General features: G+C 40.3%; 3 protein-coding genes and 3 non-coding genes across 6 annotated transcripts; 4 read left to right on the plus strand and 2 right to left on the minus strand.

Moving 5' to 3' along the window:
• Positions 1-1,430: 1,430 nt before the first annotated feature.
• ube4a (ubiquitination factor E4A (UFD2 homolog, yeast)) lies at positions 1,431-9,124 on the minus strand. Its single transcript, XM_049726893.2, has 20 exons — positions 9,013-9,124; positions 8,321-8,493; positions 7,976-8,152; positions 7,145-7,257; positions 6,907-7,059; positions 6,651-6,810; positions 6,339-6,541; positions 6,079-6,270; positions 5,653-5,986; positions 5,304-5,433; positions 4,928-5,235; positions 4,696-4,828; positions 4,426-4,616; positions 4,055-4,155; positions 3,815-3,928; positions 3,515-3,689; positions 3,255-3,435; positions 3,024-3,171; positions 2,764-2,921; positions 1,431-2,606 (listed from the first exon to the last, which is right to left on the minus strand). The coding sequence occupies exons 2-20, from the start codon at positions 8,451-8,453 to the stop codon at positions 2,465-2,467; spliced, it is 3,246 nt and encodes a 1,081-aa protein (XP_049582850.1). The 5' UTR covers positions 8,454-8,493; positions 9,013-9,124; the 3' UTR covers positions 1,431-2,464.
• Positions 9,125-9,540: 416 nt separating this feature from the next.
• On the minus strand, positions 9,541-18,480 carry LOC125972411 (mitogen-activated protein kinase kinase kinase kinase 5). The gene is made up of 31 exons (XM_049726075.2): positions 17,937-18,480; positions 17,087-17,144; positions 16,925-17,015; positions 16,785-16,849; positions 16,645-16,700; positions 15,855-15,902; positions 15,634-15,676; positions 15,482-15,554; positions 15,257-15,388; positions 15,129-15,191; positions 14,835-14,916; positions 14,489-14,605; positions 14,339-14,420; positions 13,699-13,751; positions 13,575-13,621; positions 13,461-13,508; positions 13,346-13,391; positions 13,127-13,268; positions 12,796-12,899; positions 12,673-12,711; positions 12,024-12,102; positions 11,864-11,940; positions 11,730-11,790; positions 11,531-11,633; positions 11,395-11,453; positions 11,103-11,188; positions 10,844-11,018; positions 10,665-10,733; positions 10,508-10,594; positions 9,922-10,048; positions 9,541-9,826 (listed from the first exon to the last, which is right to left on the minus strand). The coding sequence occupies exons 1-31, from the start codon at positions 18,036-18,038 to the stop codon at positions 9,730-9,732; spliced, it is 2,511 nt and encodes an 836-aa protein (XP_049582032.1). The 5' UTR covers positions 18,039-18,480; the 3' UTR covers positions 9,541-9,729.
• trnak-uuu (transfer RNA lysine (anticodon UUU)) lies at positions 10,139-10,211 on the plus strand. The gene has a single exon. It is a non-coding gene; the product is annotated as a tRNA-Lys (tRNA).
• Positions 12,381-12,453, plus strand: trnak-uuu (transfer RNA lysine (anticodon UUU)). The gene has a single exon. It is a non-coding gene; the product is annotated as a tRNA-Lys (tRNA).
• trnak-uuu (transfer RNA lysine (anticodon UUU)) lies at positions 13,879-13,951 on the plus strand. The gene has a single exon. It is a non-coding gene; the product is annotated as a tRNA-Lys (tRNA).
• Positions 18,481-19,443: 963 nt separating the features above from the next.
• Positions 19,444-21,727, plus strand: eif3k (eukaryotic translation initiation factor 3, subunit K). Its single transcript, XM_049725563.2, has 8 exons — positions 19,444-19,629; positions 20,238-20,336; positions 20,404-20,524; positions 20,702-20,779; positions 20,855-20,921; positions 21,254-21,334; positions 21,416-21,541; positions 21,623-21,727. The coding sequence occupies exons 1-8, from the start codon at positions 19,568-19,570 to the stop codon at positions 21,652-21,654; spliced, it is 666 nt and encodes a 221-aa protein (XP_049581520.1). The 5' UTR covers positions 19,444-19,567; the 3' UTR covers positions 21,655-21,727.
• The last annotated feature ends 376 nt before the right edge of the window (positions 21,728-22,103 follow it).

Genomic DNA, 22,103 nt, shown 5'->3' on the forward strand with positions numbered 1-22,103 from the left:
TACAAAAAAAGACAAATGATTTTTAATTTTTTAATTATACTGTACACTCAAAGTAAAATTTTACAATAAAACAAAAATAGAGCATTATATTTTCACCAAAGATTCTTAAAGCACAGGCATGCCAAACCACCACATACTGTACTTCCTTCACATTTTGTCTTGATCACAACATTGAATAACTTTTATTTCTTAAATTCTAAACGGATAAACCTGCACTTATTGAGTCAATCTCCTCTTTGCACTCTACCTGCAGCTCTATTTAAAAAACCCAAAATGTCTCAAAAGTGTAATTCAGTTGGCCGTTCATGTTAATGCAAACAATATAAAATCCTTGCAAAACACTACCAGCAATCAGTTAACCGTTAGCAATTTAAAGGGAAATTAAGAAAGTAAAATCTGGTCTCAGGATAAACACAGGGAAAATAAAATAACATTCAGCAGCCCGTACTGTTGTATCATATTGTAATTTGACATTGTCAATCCAAACAGATTATTTTAAACGCCTCTCTGAGAACTTTGCCATCTCTTAAACACAACAAAACATTAATAATGAAAAATAACCCCTCACCTCCCCATCTTTGTTGTGTTGGGTAAACAGAATAAATGACATCCCAGTGAATGTTCAGCACCTCTGTAATAGATATAAACATTTGTATCCTTAAACCGACTGTCATCAGTTTCTTCGTTTGTTTTATTTGGTCAAGCACCAGCAAGCACATAGTTGGCAAAAAAGAGATTTCACATTTAAAACTAAGGAATTGTGCTGTGCATAGTCGACTTTCCAGCAGGACTTCCTTAATGCGGTATCTGACAGGACAAATATATTCTTTAATCATGTCAGACCTTTAAATGCTGACGTGTGCTTATGAAGCCGTCATTGCAATTTACAAAACAAATACAATGAGGGCTCTAAATAAAAACCTCTCACGTTTAAAAAAAAAAAAAAAAATTGCCTTACAGTTTAGGTGCTGTTTATATCTCTATATAGCTTGACACAAAAGTGCTGTGTATTAGTACTGCAACTGTAGTTGGAGCCTAAGTAATAAATATTCAACTCTGCCATCTAAGCAGCTATATGAGGTTTTGTTAAGGTGTTACGCGTGTGAAGAATATTTAAAAAGCCCTAACATTACAATTGAGGTGAATGTCAAAGTATCACAAAAATCAAAACAGGGGTGAGGAGATTCAATTTCAAATTTTTTTTTTAGTCCTCAGAGGGCCGTACTGTTTGAATGAAAAACTTATATTATCCATATGTATCATTAGCATTTGTTGGTTACCTTGCTTCCTGAACCCAACAACTATTTGTGCCACTTTCATCAGCAATGACGGCAATCCATCGTTCTCATTAACTTGTGATGGATACACAGGTGAACTTATCACATGAGCTGTCGCAAAAAAAAAAAGGTAAGAAGCCAAATCCAGACCACTGCTGACAGGCCGTACCAGTACAGTATATACAGTATGTATATGTTGTGTTTGAAAATAATACTTAATATTTCTAATATTAATTTCATGTGTACCTGTGGTTAAAATAGTGCAGCGTGGAGAGTCTCCGTCAAAAAAATTTTGGGGCAATCAATGCTAACAGTCTCTTAACTAGCCACACTCCTCTTTATTTTTCACTAACAGCTACAGCGGGCATGAAAATGGTGCCATTTTGTTTGTGGTTCAAGAAAAACTGACACAGGGGTCACCAAGCTTCTTAAACTTGAGAAGTATTGATTAACGCAAAGTGTGTTATACACTTCTGAAATTAATTTGCTGAGATTACGTTGATTATAGTTAGGATTAATTGATATTATGAATAATTATGTGGACATTTGTATCATAATAATTAGGAAACAGATAAATATCAATATGCAACCCTTTTTAACTCTCCCAATCTTCACATTCCTAGAACACCATATTTCATTACTGCTACTCATTTTTTAATATTTTTTTTTTTTTTGTGCTGCAGCAAGTTGCTATGTGGTCGCGGGTCAATCGCAAGGTGTGCAAGAACGAGTCGCCGACTGTAATTCGTTCATGATGGTCCGGTTCAGTTGCATTTTGGTGCATCTCTCCGTGTCTGCGACGGGCCGAGGAGGTTAAAATTAGCTGACTGGTATGAAACATTTAAGTGAGGTTAAAAAAAAAAAAAAAAAATCAACAATCTGGATGAGGCAAATGCTTTTTCACGGTCCTGTAGTTGCGCTATTCTGCTTAAAATCCCATTACTCCTAAAATGCTAATGTTTCCCAGTGGGAAAACATTTGTCAACCAGCTGTGATGCGGCAGTCTGTTGTACGAAGGCTAGGCTGTATTAAATAGGATTTGAATGCAGTATTAGACAGAAGTCTAGAATCTGTGGCGACAAGCACACCAGAGATTACCCCTCCTCCAAAAAAAAAGGCAGAGGAGCACTCTCGATGTAAAAGAGGAAAGCAAACAAGGATGCAGTCACTGTTAGGCACTGAGCGGATCAAGTCTGGTCACTTGGTCCCAGCTGCAGCCTCTCCTGCTTATGCTTATCCAGCCACTGTAAGATCTGTTGTCTGAGCTCCTCATTTGGCCTGATCTGGTCCATGGTGAGAGGACTGCGGTTGAACGGGTCTGTCTGGTCACTGGAATGAGGACACACTCTTTTTATAGACACTCGTTTGTTTTTTGTTTTTTAAACCCGTGGCAAAATGAATCAAGTTTACGAACCTTTTAATTGATTCAAAGTAACGAAAACAAACCAGAGATGTAAAAGAACCCTGACGTTATTTGAGAACTAACCTGAGGAGATGCCTTGCTATAGTTGAGCGGTCGACTGTGACGTTAGAAGAAGGAAGAAGAACGGGATCCAGCATCAGTGTGGACATGATGGGATCTAAGAATTCCTCTGGGGCATCCGAATAAGTCTCCTCGTCTTGCAACTGTTGATCTGCATGGGACTACAGTGCAGGCAGAGTGACAGGAGAGTTTGAAATACACAGGATTCCTCCCCCGTCCCCTTCAAAAAATATATTTTGATTGTCTCCCACAGAGACAAATACCTTTATTTTATCAGCAAGGAGTCCAAAAGCCACAATCATGTCCCCGGGCTTGTTGATTTTCTTCAGTACCCTCACTGTTTGGGAAAAGAGGGTCGGCGAATACGAACGTCCATCCTTTGGGACGGTAGTACAGAAATTCTCCTCATCACTTTAAAAGAAAATACAAATATATTAAATCACAGTAACTCAACCTGTTGAAGCGAAATCATCCAACACAGCGTTCACACATACCCCAGGTTCAGGTAGATGGTGCAGATGTCAGAGACAAGCTGCTGAGGCTTAAAGTCAAACTCACTGAAGTCCTTCACTTTAAGAGCACCCATCTTGGGTCCTACCAGGTGCTGTAAAAAGTAGTTGAGCATGGAGATGATCCTCTCAGCCAGAAAAGGGTGCACAAAGATCCCTTTGATCTCTAGGAGGGAATAAAACAGGGACATTATTGTAGAAGAATGGCAAGAATTTAAAATATACTGCATTCGAATCAGTCCAACCTGAGGTGAGGAAGGCCAGCGTGCCGATGGTCTCATTAGACATGATGTTGTGGAAGCGGCCCAGCTGTCCAAACATCTGCAGGCTTGACTCCCTTTCCCTTCGGGCATCAGGGGCCAGGTCATCCCACTCCCCTCGATCCCGCTCCAGCTGCAGGATCTTGATTTTACTCAGGTACTGCAAGATTGAAAACAAGTACAGCTGAAAAAAAAATCTATTTTGTTTCCCTTGCACAGTGAGACAAAAACAATTTGAAAGGGGATCTGCGTTACTCCTGGGTTATTTGTGTGGTGTAGCCTCACCTGAATAGCCTCATCCAAAAGAAAGATGGCATCATTCATCAGCAGGTTGAGGAACCTGAGGAACAAAGGAGGATTCATGGCTTCCAGGTTCTTGGATGCATAGTCTGCCAAATGCTGAGAAAACACAAAAGTACATGTTGTTATTAATTTGATACATGGCCATTGGTAGTAAGAGCCAAGTTGGTCTTTTTTTTTTTTTTTCAAAAACCAAATGAAAAAGAAACACATCTCTCCTATTACCTTGATACTCTCTCTGTAGTTATTTTCACCCCACATGAACTTGAGGATGGGATACATGGGTCTTCTGTAATTGAACTTCTGTTCAAACTGGTGAGGATCACCTGAAGATCAACAACATGGGGCAAAAAAATGAAAGGTTTCCATTTGCTGTAGAGCAATCTGAAATTGGCAATTTCTCTGTGGAGAACATCTTTTAACACACAGCAAGGTTCCCTTTTTCAATATCGTCCCCACATCACAAAAATCTCCAAAGATATTTGATCTGTCTCTGTTTATTTTTAAAAAAAGATAGCTAAATGAGAGTTTCAAAGCAAACATGGTGAGGTGGCATTTTGTCGTTGTGCCGCACGCAAACGGAATGAGTGTCTCACCTGTAAATTCAATGTCCACAAACACAGTGATGAGGGCTTCGGCCAACTGTGGTGCATATTTGTAAGAGCAGAAGACTCTCTGTCGCTGGAAGACGATTGGCTGAGGAGAACCAGGTGCCAGAGGCAACATGTGGGGCATTACAGCCTCTAAGACCTCTGCCAGCTCTGCTCTTAAATGTGGATTCTTCATCCTGCCATGAATTCAAGATGTTTTTTACTGACCCACTCATGGTTTTGTTTGATCTACCACAATCAAATCCTATATTGTACCTCTCTACATTCCCCATGAAGACGGTGATAAAGTTAAGAATCTGCTCAAGACTTTCGGCTGAGGTCTCCAAAACATCATCGGCAAACGGGCGCAGAAAGATGAGAAAATCTCCCAAATTCTCGGCAAAAAACTCTGTAAAACATACAAAGGCACCGAATCAACCTAATCTCACGCGTTTAATACAGTGCTTTTCAAACGTACTGATCTTAACTGAAAAATACTTAACCTTACCTGGTACAAAGCAGAGCATGGTGTTCTGCAGTGCTGGCAGGGGAAAACTGAGTGCTACATGTTCGGGGCCGTGGTTTCCCAAAGCAAACTGCACCAGCAGAGCGGCAGTGGACGCTTGGAGGTTAAGGCAGCATTGCAGCATGGCGGGCTGCGTGGTCGCGGCTTTGGTTGACAAGAAAACAATCATCAGGCGCTCAAACTGCTCCAAGAGCTGCTCCGTCATGGGGCTCCCTGTACGGTGGGCTTCTTCGCACGTCACCTGGAGCCGGTGGAGAGACTGGTTCATCTTGACCAGCTGTTCGTGGAGTCTGCGACAACACCACACCGGTTCATGTTTGTCACATGGGAGACACAATGCATACGAGGAGTAGCGAACCTGTGGAAACCGAGATGCAGGGTGAGCTGAGTGAGGACGAGGTTTTCCGTCAGCAGGCTGTAGGATTCCACTGCGGGCTCCTGCGTGGGCTGGGAGGGCATTGGGGTCAGACAGGTTTCTTTGTCAAGACCTGGAGAAGGATACAGCTGATTATTCAAGTGTATAAATTCACTTGTCACTACAAAAACATGCATACTCTTTTTCTTATTCATGATTTGCGCTTTGAAGCCGGACGCAGTTACACACACACATTGTAAACAATTGCGCTCTGACTGTGCTACTAACTAATTTATGTCGGTAAAATGGCAGCAATAATAAACAAGGTCATTAGAAGGACGCTTTTGTTTACCTCTCGCATGCACGTTGCGAATGCGCCTCTCCTCTTCACTCAAGTCTTTGATTGCGCAGTACGTGGGATTAAATGTGAGCAATTTGGGGGAACGTGGCCGGCAGAAGGGCTGGCACAGCCTCAGAAGTGCTGCGCCCAAATTCAAGAAGAACGCATCGGAGGCATACATCTGAAAGAAGATCTCGGGCATTTGATTGGCCCAAATCTTGGCCCGGCCAGCGTTTGCGTGCAGGCAGTTGCCCAACCACGACAGCAGCAGGTGGCGCGTCTCATTCGACCGCTGCAGCAGGTATTTAAACATTTGGTGCAGCTTGTCGTGATACTGGCCCATAAACTGCAAAAGAAGGCCAACACCTGGGTGAGCTCCGATGCCTTCATCGGGTTGACAATCACAGTGGTCCAGCTGACAACCGAAGAAGTGTTCACCTGGTGGATGTTTGCCTCCTGGACTTTAGTCTCCTGACGGCTGGAACGTGATGGGTTCAAGAAGTAGCCATGTCCCTCTACCACTCCTGGTGTTTTCAGCAAGCAAGACACGCTCAACACGGTTCCTAAAAGGCTCTTCTGGTACATCAAGCCATTAGCCGGATCTTTGGGCTGAATGTGCTCCATCAATACCTGGAAGGATCAAGCATCAGTGGACATCTTCTTGTAACGTCAACAAACATCCAAAAGTGCTTTCTGACCTTGGCGATATCTTTATTGTAGCAGAAATAGAGAAGCACGTCAAGGTAGAAGTATAAGAAGGGCTGACACAGATCCATGTCTTTGACTCTCCCCTGGAAGATATCAAACACTGGAACCATCACCTCCTGGAAGGTCCGCACCTCTTGGTCGGAGAGCAAGGCGGCGATCACTTCCTCAACAAACTCCACCACCTCCTCTGGCTCTGAAATGCCATCAGGACGTTGCAAGGAGCGAGCAAAAATGACACATTAAGCTTCTGCTGTGACAAAGTCAGCACACGAGAACTCGGCCAGGCTCAATCCAGAACATACGTGCTCTACTGTAAGCATCCAGGAGCAGGTCCAGAAGCTGCTCGTACACACTTTGGTTGACGTAGATTTCTGGGGTGAGCAGAACTGTGCGTGTGTTTGAAACCGTCAGGTTCTTGCAACGAACGGAGAATGGCAATAATTTCTCTGGCACCTTGGTCACCTGATGAAACAAAAAACACCAGTTTTATTTGAGCGAACCCTCATTATTCACATTTTTATTATTTTTTTATTATTATCAATACTCTTCTTATCATACCTCTTCCTTTGCCCTCTGAAAACAAGCAAAGAGGTACGGGATGGCACATTTCTCTCCAGCGTCACGATCAGCTGACAGGTTCACGGCGCTGCATGACGTCATGTAGATGAGATGGTTTCCTGGTTCGGGCAGCAGCAGACGATTAAAAAGCACCTGGGGGGGAAAGAAACAGGACGAGCACATGATCAAAACTGCTGCTACTCAAAATGCAAAATAATGTACAAAATGGCAACCTAACCTGCTCTATGTTGTCCATGTCCAGCCAATCCTGTCCATCCAGATCAGCCGCCATCTCCTCCAGGTAAACACAGCGAGGCGGGATGCCATTGCCCCCTCTTAAACCGGGATCACCTAGAAGTAAGGATAAAATATGCACGCATATGCACTGGATTAATCGCTCCTGAAAGAAATGAAACAAAAACTTGCCGGGTTAGGGTTGAGATCTGAGACAAGTAAATGGATTTCACTGCTGTGTTTATTGGGTGACTTGGGGATTTTTATTGTGCACTTCCAAAGAACAATGACTCATCTTGAAATGAGTGTCAGTTGCAAAGAGACCCAGCACGCTCAAAGCAAAACTTCCTCCAACGCTACGGTGATGAGTCATGATTCCATTCCCGCACATTCTTGGTGTGACTTCACCATATGACCAAGTCAAGGCTTGATGCGAGTGATAGTGGCAACCAAAATACATTACAGCTGAAAAACAGCTTTGTGGGTGTCACATTGTATTAGTGCCACCTACAGGACAAGACTGGAACATGTCAATCTATCTATCCATTATAATACAAAAAATATTGATAACAAATATTACACCATCATTACATTGCAAATATTAAAGTATTTTTTTTCTGATTATTGATGACTCCTCAATGTTTTTTTTACATTCATTGAAAAGGCTCAAGGACAGGCAGAACAATTAAATATTCTCCCACTAGATGGCAGAAGGGAGAATTAACCTTGTATGTTTATTGTAAAACTGATTATTTTATTGCTTGTGTTTGTTAAAAAATACACGAGAAGATTTAAATATCATGTTAAATTGCAGCTGAAGTTGTGATTTACTCACTGTTGTCCAAAGTGATGAGAAATATACGCTGGATCATGTGATTCACATTGAGTTGCTCGCACAGTTCCTGCCGGGATCGGAAGGATCGGCTTATCTCTGTCACAGAGTCGTCATTGTCGTCGACGCTATCCGACACAGAGTTCTCGGACTCCGATTGGCTCTCTCCGGAGTCATCTTCTGTAAATGTGACACAGTCATGTTTTAAATCTATCTTCTTAGATCTGAAACAGTTGTTAGGTACAGTTCAGTTGTCTTTAACTTTCAAGTGCAATGGTTCCTTGAAAAACGACTCATGTGTATGAACAGCAGTTTGACTGCTTCATGAAGCACTTCTGAATTACTCACGTGGCGGTCCAGTGGGTAACGATGCAGACTTTTGACCTGACGCAAATTGCTTGGCATCAGCCAACGAGCTGAAGAGGGCGGCGAAGGGGTTACGGGCGATGTTGTGGTTGTTGTTGTTGCCTTGGTCAGTCATCTCACTGAGGCTCAACACTCAGGTCAGCCAAGATCATAGCCTTCAAGGATTCAAAATCATTGTCACGTGATTTGTCACTACCTATTTTTAACAACGTGCTTCCTAGTCTAAGCTCATTTATGCTTGCTCACGTGCACAATATACATATTATACTGTTATTATGGTGATTGCCAAGACAAGCTGCACAATGTGCAAATCCAGAAATTGATGATTTAAGCAGACACAGAGGGGTTATTGATGTATAATCTCTTCCTTCCTACCTGCTCGGTAGCTTAGAGTAACTTCGCAACATCGGTTTTTCAGAAACGTGTACTTAATGGAGGATTGTTCGTGGGTCACCAGATTTCAACGATGACATCGAGAAGCTTGAATGATTTGGTCGTAAAAAGCAGTGCTAGCTGGTAGACGGCTAATCACTTTAGCAAGTTAGCTAGCGTGGGAAGCAACAAGCTAAGTTGTCAGTGGCTTTTCCGACATCAATTTCATATATTCGGACCAGGACTGCATGAAATAAACAGCTATTCTATGCATTCAAGTGGATAAAGGTCTGTTGGCGTACCTGTCTGTCTTGCAAAGTGTTTATTTTGCTGGTAAATTCTTCTCTGTATCACTACGAATGCTGTCAGTTCCCCAGTAAATACAAGATATGACGTCATCAATATGAGTCGGACTACATTTCTTTTTTTTTCATTTTCACCCGTTTCACTGTTTTTGTTATGATCATTTTATTTTAATGATGTTTATTTACATTACAATGACTCCATGCGTTATGTTAAAAATATTTACAAATATATATCAAATTATTGTTTCCTTATCCCTATTATTATCATCATCATTATTATTGTATATATAATTAATAATGGATTCTTATAATTTATTTAGTCATTCATCAAAAATGACCTTTGTGAAAGGTTGGAATGTGTTTAAACACATCAGTTAACAAATTGGTCTACATATAAGCGAATATTAAGACATATAACTAGTTTTATGTGTGAAATGAAATTAAATGAAGGTAAAAGTCTCTTTCTCTCATATAATATTGGAATTTTGTGTTTTGAAAATAACAACATATTACTGGACAAGTCACTTGTTGGAGACTTTAAGTTACTTTAATACATGACAGTACTACATTGGTTACATCAGCATTGACTGGGAATCCAGTGACCGAACCCCCAAGACCACCAAAACCAGTTTCATCATGTGAGGTCAAGCCTTTCATATGATTTGAGTTATGCATGGAAACGGCTCGTATCCCACCATGGTCTGCTCACAGCTATCAGGAAAGCATAACGTACTTCTCAGCAATCTCTAACAAGTACAAGTTGGAGAACCCCGAGGGGTCCTTGGTCTGGTGCGTCTCCATGACAACCATCCTGCACGGACATTATGGTATATGATTTAGAAATACGGTGAGCACTGCAGAAATGGCATCGGTTTGGAATCAGATGCAAAAAATTTAATATCAGACCTGTCAGATTGTATCAGCCGGAAGAGTTTCTTGGGGTCAGTGGTCTCTTCTAACGCATTGGAGACACCTCTTTTCTTCCTCAGCCAACCGTGACGCCACACTGCTAACAATGTGTCCTCCAAATACACTGCAGAAAAATAATAATAAAAATTAAAATTAAGAAGCTTGCTCTCAGATACACACGAACATAAACTGACCAAAAACCTACTTTGTCAGAGCCTGGATAGCTCAGTCGGTAGAGCATCAGACTTTTAATCTGAGGGTCCAGGGTTCAAGTCCCTGTTCAGGCGCTATCATTTAGACAGGCTAATCAATGAATTGGTTTCTTTAGATAATTTAAAAGTGCTGTCATGTTTAAGAAATAAACCTCAAATTTATGTGGTTGCTTATCCAGCTTTTTGACAAAAAATTATTTAGGTTAATTCTCACAATTTGATGATAAATCCACCTATTATTAAAAAGTATCAGCACTAATAATAGGTCCTTTACATTTTTAATTCCCATCTATTTACTTTATTATTTATATTTAATTTACTATACTATGATATTTAAATTCCAAAACCTTTGGAAAACAGAGGTGACTCACCTACAGACTCCACATTATGTGAGAAGGGGGTCTCGTGAGGGTGGCCGCTCTTTAGCGCCCCCTCCAAGCTGACGATATGTACTGTGCCTGTAGTGTGAAAGATGAATGACACATAATTGATAAGTATTAAGACAATATGAGGATTACATGAACATACCTTCTAATAAGACCAGCAGCGAGTTACTGTCCAACTGTTTGACTTGTATGACATCTGAGTCACGTTGATCTGTGACAATACACATGCAGTACCGCTTTTCATCATCAGTTAATTGCTAAGACTTAGATTGCTATAATTACAATTACAGCAGTAGTTGCAGGAGTGTGTGTGATGCTCACCCGTGTCATTGCGTGTGAAACAAGAGTTGGAGTTGAGGTTGATGTACTCCAAAGCGACGGGCAGCGTGTGATCGGACCCCCGGGAGACCCCGATACAAACCAGCGGGTACTCCTGCTGGGGGTCCAACACTGTCTCAAACACTCGCAGTGTGTTGGGGAGGGGAAAGTCGAAATGCTACATTGATGGAATGACATAATACTGGTTTGTGATGTGCTTTTTAAAGAAAAAAAAAACTCTCCTTGTTGCAGCTCTGCCTACCCTGATCAGCAAAAACTTGTTCATTGGCTCGTACCACTGCAGCAGCACCACACTGGACTCCAGTGCGCAGCACAGGAAGTTGTCCGCTGACAAAAAGGAAGACATGCTTCAAAAATAAACAGTACCATCCGCAGAGAAGAAGGCAAAAGGAAGAATGTCGAGTAAGGAAAGGAGGAGACAAGGAAATACAGTGAGGAGGGATTGAAAAGGAGGCTTGGGAGTGAAAAAAAAGATAGCTGGAGGAGAAAAAAACCCACAAAGTATTTGTAGTAATTGACGTATTTGTGAATACCGACTGAGCACGTCCTGCATCCTTTGGTGTCAGGAATTTTACACGTCACTGCATATTTCCTAAAGATGCATTTTCTTGAGTGAGTTAAGGAGGTACAAAACATGTGATGAAGATGTGGCGCAGGATCATGCGTTACCGTGGTAATAGCAGATGAGTGGGCAGCGCCACCATCCTTTGGTCCTTGCGAGCTTGCTCGTGAAGCTCCTTCAGCGAATGGGAGTGAAGCTGTGAGGATTTACCTGAAAAAAGAAAAAAAACGGATCTTCTCAAAAGAGCGCTTTCATATATGTCTTGATATGTTCCTCCAAGTCCTCGAGAAGAAGATGAAGACGTACCCGATACGGACAAGAGTACGTTGTGACAGCTGTAGACCCAGGTGCACTTGCCAGGATACAACTGAATAGGAGCAGAACCGAGGGGCGAGTCAGCATTTTCTTTAGACCTTAGAAAGTCCACAAAGTAAACGTACTAGATCCATGGTGGCCTCTGAGCTGTTAAGGTTAAGTGTGTAGATGCCTTCCTCTGCGCCGACAATCAGGTGTTGATCTGAGGGGGGGTCAGAAATGGCACGCTGGGTCACACACTGAAAACAATTTTAAAAAGTGGTGCATTCCCTATTTAGTTAGTACCTTTGGTTTCTGGGTGTTCCCAAGTGGTGGAGCACTTTACTTTGAGAGGACAGCCGTGGAAAATCTTCTTAAAGAAGATCTGAACCAGGAAGGAGGACATTTGGCTGTACGATCTCAAATAGTTTGCAAGCTCAGAGCCTGGATAACTCGGTCAGTATATAACGTTAAAGTCCATCCACAAGGGTCCTCACCCGAGTCAGTCAATGGTGTCACGAAATAAAATCAATATTGTCCGTTAATAAAGTCACAAAAATCTTTTAATAGTCACTTAACTCCATCAATAGTCATTAAATTCTGGCGTCCGTCCATCAATAAACCTCAACCTTTCAATGAACTCTGTGGTAGCTTTTCTTCAGAGCCTGGATAGCTCAGATGGTAGAGCATCAGACTTTTAATCTGAGGGTCCAGGGTTCAAGCCCCTGTTCAGGCTTCAAGTCAGCGGAAGAAAATATAAATTAAGTGTGTTTAATGTTTTTAACATTAATCAAGTACAAGATGATGAAAATGTCTTTAAAGACCCAGTCAAACTAAAGTTTTGCAAATTTGACACACCACTGAGAAGAGTATTGTTAACCTCCCAAAGGTCAACTAATAAAGTAAATTGATTGTCACTGCAGTAAACCTATCAATAACTTTCATTAGAACTCACAAAAGGTTTCCTGGGAGGATTCACACACTTGGCAGGGTCCTGAGACAAAAGAAAAACACACACACACACGAGATGTGTCATGTAATAATAAAAGCAAGCAGACTTCTGTACTTCGACTCATACCTTTGTTGAGGGCGGCTGCTGCTGGTGTCTGCGTCTGCTTTTTGGAGGCAGCTCGGGAGGTAAGGGCGCCACCTGTTGGTCTAACAACTGGAAGGACAAGGGGTCTGCACACACACACACACACACACACACACACACACACACAGTTCATCAATCAAGTCACTAAACTCCTAAAATCCCTCAATAAACTCCATCAACTGTCCCAAAATCTTCTAGATGAAGTTACTCAAATCAATCACTGAAGTCCCTGAATAAAATCCCCAAAGTCTATCAATGAATAAATTGAGTAGATTAAAATGCATGCATGCGTGTGTGTGAATGTGTGTCTGACCCGAGTGTCTTATGTGGCGTGGAGCCGCTTTGACATGCGTCCCACTGGATGTCCTGACGAGGGGCGAGGGGACGCACAGAGACGACGCTTTGACATCGTCTTCTACCCAAATGATTTCCTCAGAGCTGGAACGCACTTTGGGCTACACACACATATACATTGATGACTTTAATTTCTGTCATAAAGGTTCTGAGAAGTCCTGGACTTGTTTTTTTTTACCCTGGGGGGAAGTGGAGGTGGCATCTGGTCCATTGGCATTGTGACACTGCGGGGAGACAAAGAGAGTAGCTCGAGAGTGTGTGAATGTGTGTGAGATTGTGTGTGAGCTGCTTACGCATCCACATCATCATAGTCGTCGTCTGAAGAATCTGATCTCTTGCCCCTGATGCCAAAAAGTGAGCACACGTTTAAATACACATCCAATACAACGATGTGTGTGTATGCATACCTTGTGGGTTGTGTGTCGGTGCTTTTAGAGCTTTCTGACCGCATCAGCTGCAAAGAACATATTAGAAGCACGTCAAGATTGTATGATTAAGTGTGAATGATTGCATGTGGATATTTTGACTCACAGTTATATGTGCTGATTCTTTCTTCACGGGGGGTTGAGAGTAGATCTGCTCCACTGCAACGTTATTAAGGAGATTCATTTGATTAAATCATTTAATCTTACTTATAAACACATTTTTTGAATAGCGTCAGCAATATGGTTGTTGCCTTTTGGACTGGACAACTAACTTGGATCTGCAAGGGCCTGGATAGCTCAGTCGGTAGAGCATCAGACTTTTAATCTGAGGGTCCAGGGTTCAAGTCCCTGTTCAGGCGTTTATTTATTAGAACACCTAAATAAATATTTCTGGCGGAAAATTTACTGGAAATGTTGAAAAAAGGGCTAGAACGTAAAACATAAAAAAAAAAAAAAGAAGTTACTAATGGAGCAAAAAAGTTCCTATACAATGTTATATTTAGTTTAGTAAAATCAGTCACTGATGCCCACAAATACACTCAATGATGTTTCTACTCCTTTAGTAAAGTCACATAAGTCTATTTTAAGTCACATAAACCCATGAAAGTCAAGTAGTATAATTTCCACCTAGGCACTGTACATAATTAAAGTCCGTTGATAAAGTTACAAAAGTCTGACAAGAAAGTTACTTAAATCTGAAGAACTTATGAAGTTGCTGGTTACTTCCCAATCGTGTGTTGTCTTACACTTTGTGTGTGAGTGTTTCCTCTCGACCCAGTTGTGTTTGTTGATGGACTGGATTCTCTTCAAAGATCCGACTGCACTCACCTTTAATCCAAATGGAGATTTCAAATCAAGTTAAATTGTTGTCATAATGTGCTGTGAGTAAGTCAGACCTCCAGGTCATCATCATCTGTTGCTGGGTAGAATTTGAGATTCTCTGGGTGTCGACACTTCTCCAGCAGGTCCAACGTTAGTGCTCGGCTCAGACTTTGTTGGGTCAGGAACATGTGCTGAGACACGAGAGCAGACACAAATAAAGTTTCAAACTATGGTTAGCGTTTTAGTGTTTCAAATTTGAGCTCAAAATTGAGCTTGGTCGGGGTTTCAAACAAGTGTGATGTGTAGACAATTAAGCTAGCAAGCAATGGTTTCAAGCCGGGGTTAAAAATTAGGGTGGGGTTTCAAACTCGGGTATTAAATGCAAGGTTTCAAGGTACACTTGATGATCATATGACTGACTGTAAGCATCTTGGAGGCACTTGGTCTCTTCTTGGGGTTCTTCACCAGCATGGCCTTCACAAAGCTGTAGAACATGGACGACCTGAGCACAGTAAGCATGCCACCTCATATCAGGTCCATGTAACTGAAGGTCACAAGGTGTCTATATGTAAATAATGTCACTCACTAAAGTCACTAAAGTCCATCAATAAAATTACTCAAATCCATCACTAAAGACGTAAAATTCCCAAAGTAAATAAGTTGCATTAAAAAAAAAAAAAAAGAAAGAAATTCTATCATTTCAAAAAACGCTACCATTTTGCTTTGTCCTTCAGTTTGGGAGGTTGATAGCCACTCTTAGACATGAGGAACAGGACACTTAGGGAAGAAAAAGAAAACAGAATTAAATTTTGATGATGATGATGATGATGATGATGATTTACCGTAGCGGGTGGAGTTCGAACATGGGAGGCTGCAGCTCCGCCAGCTCAATGGCAGTGATGCCCACCGACCAGATGTCACACAGCTCATTGTAACCGCCTTTAATTTCCACTGCTGCCACCTCTGGCGCCATCCTGAGAGGAGGCGCCAGAGGTGGTATGTCACTTTTTGTTGACCTCAAAAGGTCAGTCAACCTTTTGAGGTCAACAATTTATTTGCAAGCTCACCAGTACGGTGTCCCAATGAAGGACATCCGGCGAGCCAGCGTGGCCGTAATTTGGGCGGAGATTCCAAAATCAGCTACATAACGGAGAAGACAAAATTATGAACGCAGATGTGCCTAGTTGATGAGTTGTCATCTTCTTCACGTTCCACCTACCCAGCTTCACCTCACCGTGGTCGGTGAGGAGGATGTTGGCACCCTGGAGACAACACAGAAGAAGAGAATAACTCACATGCATAAATATAAATATACTACAAAAGCCCGAACAAAACAAAATGGGGCTTAGGATACAACCCAGAGGTACTCCACAGGCAAATAATCTTTTATCGCTTTTTTTCTGTACTATACCATGTTTACATCATATTTAATGAGTTCACCTTGATATCTCTGTGCATTTTTTTCTGTGCATGAAGGTAGTCCAAACCCTAAACAGACACAAAAAAACACGCACACCCCACACAGAATATGTTTGACATTTTTTCATTAGTATCATGTTTGGTATGATGACAATTATAAAAAAAAAATATTTTTGTGGCCAGCGCAAGTTTAATGCAAAGTGCATGTGAGGAGTTTCCTGAATTATGGGATGAGAGGTGCACACAATCTTTGATAGGGATTATTAACTGGTGGTAGGCGGCCCTCTAGTGGTCCGTGGCTGTACTGCAGGCGGTCCACGAAATTGAAAATAGAATTGTAACATTTTAAAAAATATAATGGATTTATTAATTAGACTTGATTTATTATCCAGCTAATTTTATGAATCATTAAATATCCAAATTATGTCAAATGTAGCTGTGCTTCCCAAAATAGACATACAGATGCAAATAAGTAGCCTGTATAGGTCTATCCTCCTTCGGTGGAAAATAAAATAATATTCCGGCAAATCGGTAGTCCCTGAGTTGCTTCTTGGTTATAATGGTTGTCCCTTGGACAAACCCATGTCTATGACATGCCGGAATATGTTAATAAGAAACTGTAAGATCTCTACTTGTGGGTGATGCAAAGTTTCCAGGGTGATCATGAATTGCCATGTGCACCGGGGGCGTGTAAAACCAAACTGCCTTGGTCTGCCGAAACATCTAGTTCGGCGCAGTATGGTCTGCTAAATTCCCAAACACAGTAAATTAGACTTGCCCTGCCACAAAAATGAGCCCATGATGTGACTACCTGAAGCATCTCCCGGCAGATGTATGCAATCTGTGCTTCTGACAGAGACCCAGTTACTGTGACATACAAATAAATAAGTAAATATCTCTGCTGATCAATTACTGTCTTAATAACAGACCATAATTGTGATTATTGTTTACCACTGTAGATGTCTAGCAGGGAGCCTCCCCCGCAGAACTCCATGCAGATCCACAGTTTGTTGGCCCTGCATGTCAATCAATCAACTAATCAATCAGACAAAAACAAATGTTTGACGCAAATGGTCGCCACGCAGTCTAACCGTAAGTAGCTGCCATAATAAGCCACAATGTTGGCGTGTTTGCAGCTCCTCACGATGAGTATTTCTTGCTGGATGGTGGAAAAGTCATCCTCTGGGGATGAACAAATAAATGTTTGTAACAAGCTCAGTCACGACAAAGTAAAAAAGAAATAACTTACTCACCTGGTTCGGTTTTAATAATCTTAATGGCTGTCAGATCGCCCCTCAGTTTATTACGTGCCTGCACACATAAAACACACTCATTAGATAGGTCAGGCGAAATTTGTTTGTATCATTAAAATTAAATATTGATCATAGGCAAGTTTTATTGCTAATTCCATTTGTGTCCAACTTGCTCCCCCATTTTCTAAAACTATTTATTATTATTATTAATATACATTATATGCCAATACCGGTTCCAGCGTTACACAGAGGAGCTTTTCTATTAGATTATCGAATCAAACCATTTCTTGAATTAGGGGAATAAAGAACTGATGTTACTTCAAAAAAATAAGCAGTAAATGAAACAAACGACGTGGAAACAAAAATCTTCCCATTACAGATGTCACTACATGGGCAAAAAATGGCCACGAATAAGATAAAAGTGCAGTAAAATTTAACCAGGCCTGAGTGTAAATGAAAAAGCACAGAAAGTGGATAAAGAACCGGTTTGTGTCTTCGATGCCTTCAGACCACTTGTGTATATTCTTTGTAGATAGAAGAAAAGTTACTTTTTTGATTATGGTTTGACTCAAGTGCAGTGGCATGCTTTCAGTTCTCACTAAACCACTTCCTCCTAACCTCTTAGGCCGCGCCAAAGCACCAAAAGCGCGATAACAAATGTTACTTATCGAGAAACAAAATACAACACTGGAAAATTGCAAACAGTAATACATTCATTTAACACAGAAAATGTTCATTTGGCTATAATTACAGATTCATTGTTTCAGTTGCTTCAATCTTCCATTCCATCTATGATAGCTAATTTATCAAAAAATTAAATAATAAATTATTAAAAAGATTAGCAGCTGACCTTGTAAACTTCCCCGTAGGTTCCCCATCCAACCCTCAGTAGAATCTCATAGTCGTCCTGAGGGTTCCTGGTGGAGAAATCCTCTCCGTGTTGAAGATCCATCAATCGATTGACTTAATTCTCACACATGCACACACGCACATACACACAAGGATGCAAATAACACACAAGGATACAAATAACACACACACACTTAATGGAAGCGCTGATGAACAGCCTCTAAGTCACTTTTTCTTTATCTCCAACTTGTTGTCGGGCAGCTGCGGAGGCACACGCAGACGCGCACCTTCCTGTTTCTCACTCACTTGTTCGTCTTACCCTATCAGCACTCCAGTATCTTCACTGATTATCTGCTCTTTTGCAGAATCAATGCCAATTTACTTCTAAGTGTATTTCCTGTCCACTGGTGCATATGATATGTCTAAAAAACACCAGCTGTGGTCTAGAAAATTAAATCGAAATGTACTTGGGTTGAGTTTGCATTGAGGTCCGCTGAATATAACAAGGGAAGAATCATGGCGCCTCAGTTTAAAATGTGTTGATGAAACTGTCAACTCGACTGTTTCATCGCAGAACACGTCACACGAAACCACATTACACATACGGACGTAAACATTCCAAGGGCGGCCCTACCACTAGGCACCAGTTGGGGAGGGGGCGCCGCAACCACCCCCCAAAAAAAAGAAAAAAAGTATATATTATTTTTATTATTATTATTATTATTATTATTATTATTATTATATATTACATATATATATATACTTATATACTTATACTATATATATACTTTTTTATTATATATATATATATATATATATATATATATATATACACACAAATAAATATTTATTTATTTATTTATTTATTTATTTATTTATATACTTTTTTATTATATATATATATATATATATATATATATATATATATATATATATATATATATATATATATATATATATATATATATATATATATATATATATATATATATATATACACACAAATAAATAAATATTTATTTATTTATTTATTTATTTATTTATTTATTTATTTATTTATTTTTCTTTTTCCGGTGGTTGCAACCACCCAAAAATATATTTCTTTGGTGGTCGCAGCCACCTCCCCAATTTTTTTTTTTTTTTTTGTAGTCGCACAAATTGAATTTAAAGGTACAGAAAAAATAATGCACTCACTTGGGCTACGCGTGACATTTATGTGTCTATAAGTCATTTGCCCATTTTTGATCACTTGACCAAGAAACCCCCAAAAAAGCTATTAAGAGAATGTTGCCGTAGCGTTGTGTGTTTGCTGCCCTCTAGTGGACATTAGTATGAGGCAGAGCGCAACAGAAATTAAAAGGGACCGAAATAATTTCTAAATTTGGAAAAATTTGACAATATCTTTGTGTACGTTGATTACGTTTTAATCACATTTTACGTTACGCACATACGTAACGTTTTAATTTAGTCAAACGCTTTGTGTTTATTTCCGTTCCGGTCGCGTGTCGCTTCCTGTCCGTCACTCTTTTCTTTCCGACTCCCTTTTCACTCCCCCGGTGCCTATTTTCTCTCCACGTGAGGGGATTTCATTTGTGCGCAACCCCTTCTGCTTTGCACAGTTTTCGGACAAAAATGTCGTCGACTTTCGAGCAAATGAAGGCAAACGTTGCCAAACTCCTGCGAGGAATCGATCGGTACGAAGGTTTAGCTCGGGCTACATTTTTGGATGCTAATGAGAAAGCTAGCTACATTTTGCAACTTGCTGGTTTCTAAAATCACACAAATGTCTCACGTTGAAGTTACAATTGAAATATATGTTACTGTTCTAGAAACGTTTTCTTACACTTTATGAGGGTGTTATTGACATTATCGTGAAATCGATGTTGTTTAAGTTGGACTGCCTGTATTTACATACACATTATACATAGTTATTTTTTGTCCTACTTACTGTTCATGAATGGAATTCAAAATACATTTGAATATGACTATAAACGTCTTTAAGATTACATAAAATACGAGTGAGTTGTATTATAAATAGAATTTCCAAAAGATTCCATGATGTGAATTTTAGCTTGAAGTATGTTAGTGTCATTTTCATGAGCACCCTCGTACTTAGAATAGTTTTGCACGATAATATTTGTTAATCAGTACAAAATGAATGTATATTGGCTAAGTTATATTTTTTATTAACTTTAAAATTATTCGTGGAAAAAAAAATAGTGTTAATTAAATGATTAGCTCTTATGGCATTTTCACGTTATTAGTGGTGTGTAATTAGTTTTACTGTCCCACCAAACATCAGGTACAACCCAGAAAACTTGGCCACGTTGGAGCGTTACGTGGAGACACAAGCCCGGGAAAACGCATACGACCTGGAGGCTAACCTGGCCGTTCTCAAGCTGTGAGTTCCGAAATCCCGACATGTCATCTTTGTATCATTGACACTAATGTGATGTGGTATCCGCCAGGTATCAGTTCAACCCAGCCTATTTCCAGACCAACGTGACTTCCCAGATCCTGCTCAAGGCGCTTACCAACTTGCCTCACACGGACTTCACACTCTGCAAGTGCATGATCGACCAGACACACGTATCCTCTCGGTGCTACTGACAATTTTGATTAAATAATGAACTTGTTATTTGGAACGATAACCAAATATAGCAATTGAAAAAAAATTGTATTCCCATTATTGTGTCGTTATAAGAATCTAGTAGGCTTTTCTGCAAAATTTGGGTTGGGGGGTCTATTTCCTTGACTACAGTGACGCAAAAAGAGGAGCGCCCGATCAGGCAGATCCTCGACATGGGAAACCTACTGGAGACCTGTCACTTCCAGAGCTTCTGGGTAGCTCACATATGCACGGGCGCATGCTGGATTTTTTTGTTTGTTTTTATTAAAGCTCTTTTGTGTTCTTCACAGAAAACTCTGGAGGTGAATCGGGAGCTCATCGATGGAATCACAGGCTTTGAAGACTCTGTCCGCAAGTGTGAGTTAGATCGCAGTAATCAAGTGCAAATACGTTTGAACAAAATTAATTATTTTATAAAAAGTGACATGAAGAATTGTGTTTTCACAAGAACATTGTTTAAATATCAGAATAAAATTCTTAATGACAACAAAGTGCAACATTGCATGTAAAAAAAAGTTATAATTGCACAACAATAAAGCCTTAATATTATATGAGAAAAGAAAAAGGAGAAAATAAATTTTATATTCATGTTATTGTATGAAATTTACAGTGAATGACATCAAAATATAGCACAGATTATGTCGAAAAAGTGATGCTTTGGGTGCAAATGAGATATGTTTGTTGTGCAGTTATCTGCCATGTGGTGGGCATCACCTATCAGACGATAGACCGCTGCCTACTGGCCGAAATGCTGGGAGACCCCCCTCTGGGTAAGTTGTAGAACTACAGTGAGTGGTACTTTAACGTAAGAGTGCACTTTGGTATTGATGCACGTGGTTGTCACACTGCAGACAATCAGGTGAAGGTGTGGATGAACAAGTACAACTGGACCGAGACGGAGGATGGACAGATCTTCATTTTCAACCAGGAGGAGAGCGTCAAGCCCAAGAACATTGTGGAGAAGATTGACTTTGAAAGTCAGTGCAACATGAGGCTCTTTTGTTCACAAATTATGCTCTTTGTTGTTTTTTTTAATCATTTTTATATGTTTTCCACAGGCGTGTCGAGCATCATGGCCACCTCACAGTGACACACACCACACAGTAAAGCCTGGCAATTACACACTTTTACACAAAATAAAAATAAATTATCCTCCAGTCTTATTTGTCCTATTGTCATTTTAATCGTGTCATCTTGTCACAAATACACACAAACACACCTAGGTAGTTGATATAAAATATCCCGTCTGATATAAAAGTGAATTATTAACCCAGATGAAGAACATGACGAAGAATGACAATGAAGGACTACGAAAGCATTTTCACACTATATGTGAGACACGTTTCATTATTTCATTGTAATTTAGTCAATTTAAATGCCAAAATTGTGAAATGTTGCTATTACAAGATAGTCAAGCAAAGCTGTCATTTTACATGATTAAATTACGTGGTCTGAGAGTAAAATAATACTGAATTCTACAAAAACTGCAGGCAAGTGAGATTAAAATCCTAACTATATGAGAATAGGGTCAGAAGAAAA

This window comes from Syngnathus scovelli, chromosome 7 (assembly GCF_024217435.2).
Source record: "Syngnathus scovelli strain Florida chromosome 7, RoL_Ssco_1.2, whole genome shotgun sequence".
NCBI lineage: Eukaryota > Metazoa > Chordata > Actinopteri > Syngnathiformes > Syngnathidae > Syngnathus > Syngnathus scovelli.

Coding starts and splice junctions, on each gene's coding strand:
- ube4a (XM_049726893.2), bottom strand. CDS start 8,453: ATGACTGACCAAGGCAACAACAACAACCACAACATCGCCCGTAACCCC. Junction 7,258..7,975: donor TCTCATCACTTTGGACAACA/GTGAGTAAATCA, acceptor CCTTACTTCTAG/GTGATCCCGGTTTAAGAGGG. Junction 3,929..4,054: donor ACTACAGAGAGAGTATCAAG/GTAATAGGAGAG, acceptor GTGTTTTCTCAG/CATTTGGCAGACTATGCATC.
- LOC125972411 (XM_049726075.2), bottom strand. CDS start 18,038: ATGGATCTTCAACACGGAGAGGATTTCTCCACCAGGAACCCTCAGGAC. Junction 15,677..15,854: donor AAATGCACAGAGATATCAAG/GTGAACTCATTA, acceptor TGTTGTCTCCAG/GGTGCCAACATCCTCCTCAC. Junction 11,454..11,530: donor ACTCATCTGCTATTACCACG/GTAACGCATGAT, acceptor ATGCATCTTTAG/GAAATATGCAGTGACGTGTA.
- eif3k (XM_049725563.2), top strand. CDS start 19,568: ATGTCGTCGACTTTCGAGCAAATGAAGGCAAACGTTGCCAAACTCCTG. Junction 19,630..20,237: donor CTCCTGCGAGGAATCGATCG/GTACGAAGGTTT, acceptor ACCAAACATCAG/GTACAACCCAGAAAACTTGG. Junction 20,780..20,854: donor GTCACTTCCAGAGCTTCTGG/GTAGCTCACATA, acceptor TGTTCTTCACAG/AAAACTCTGGAGGTGAATCG.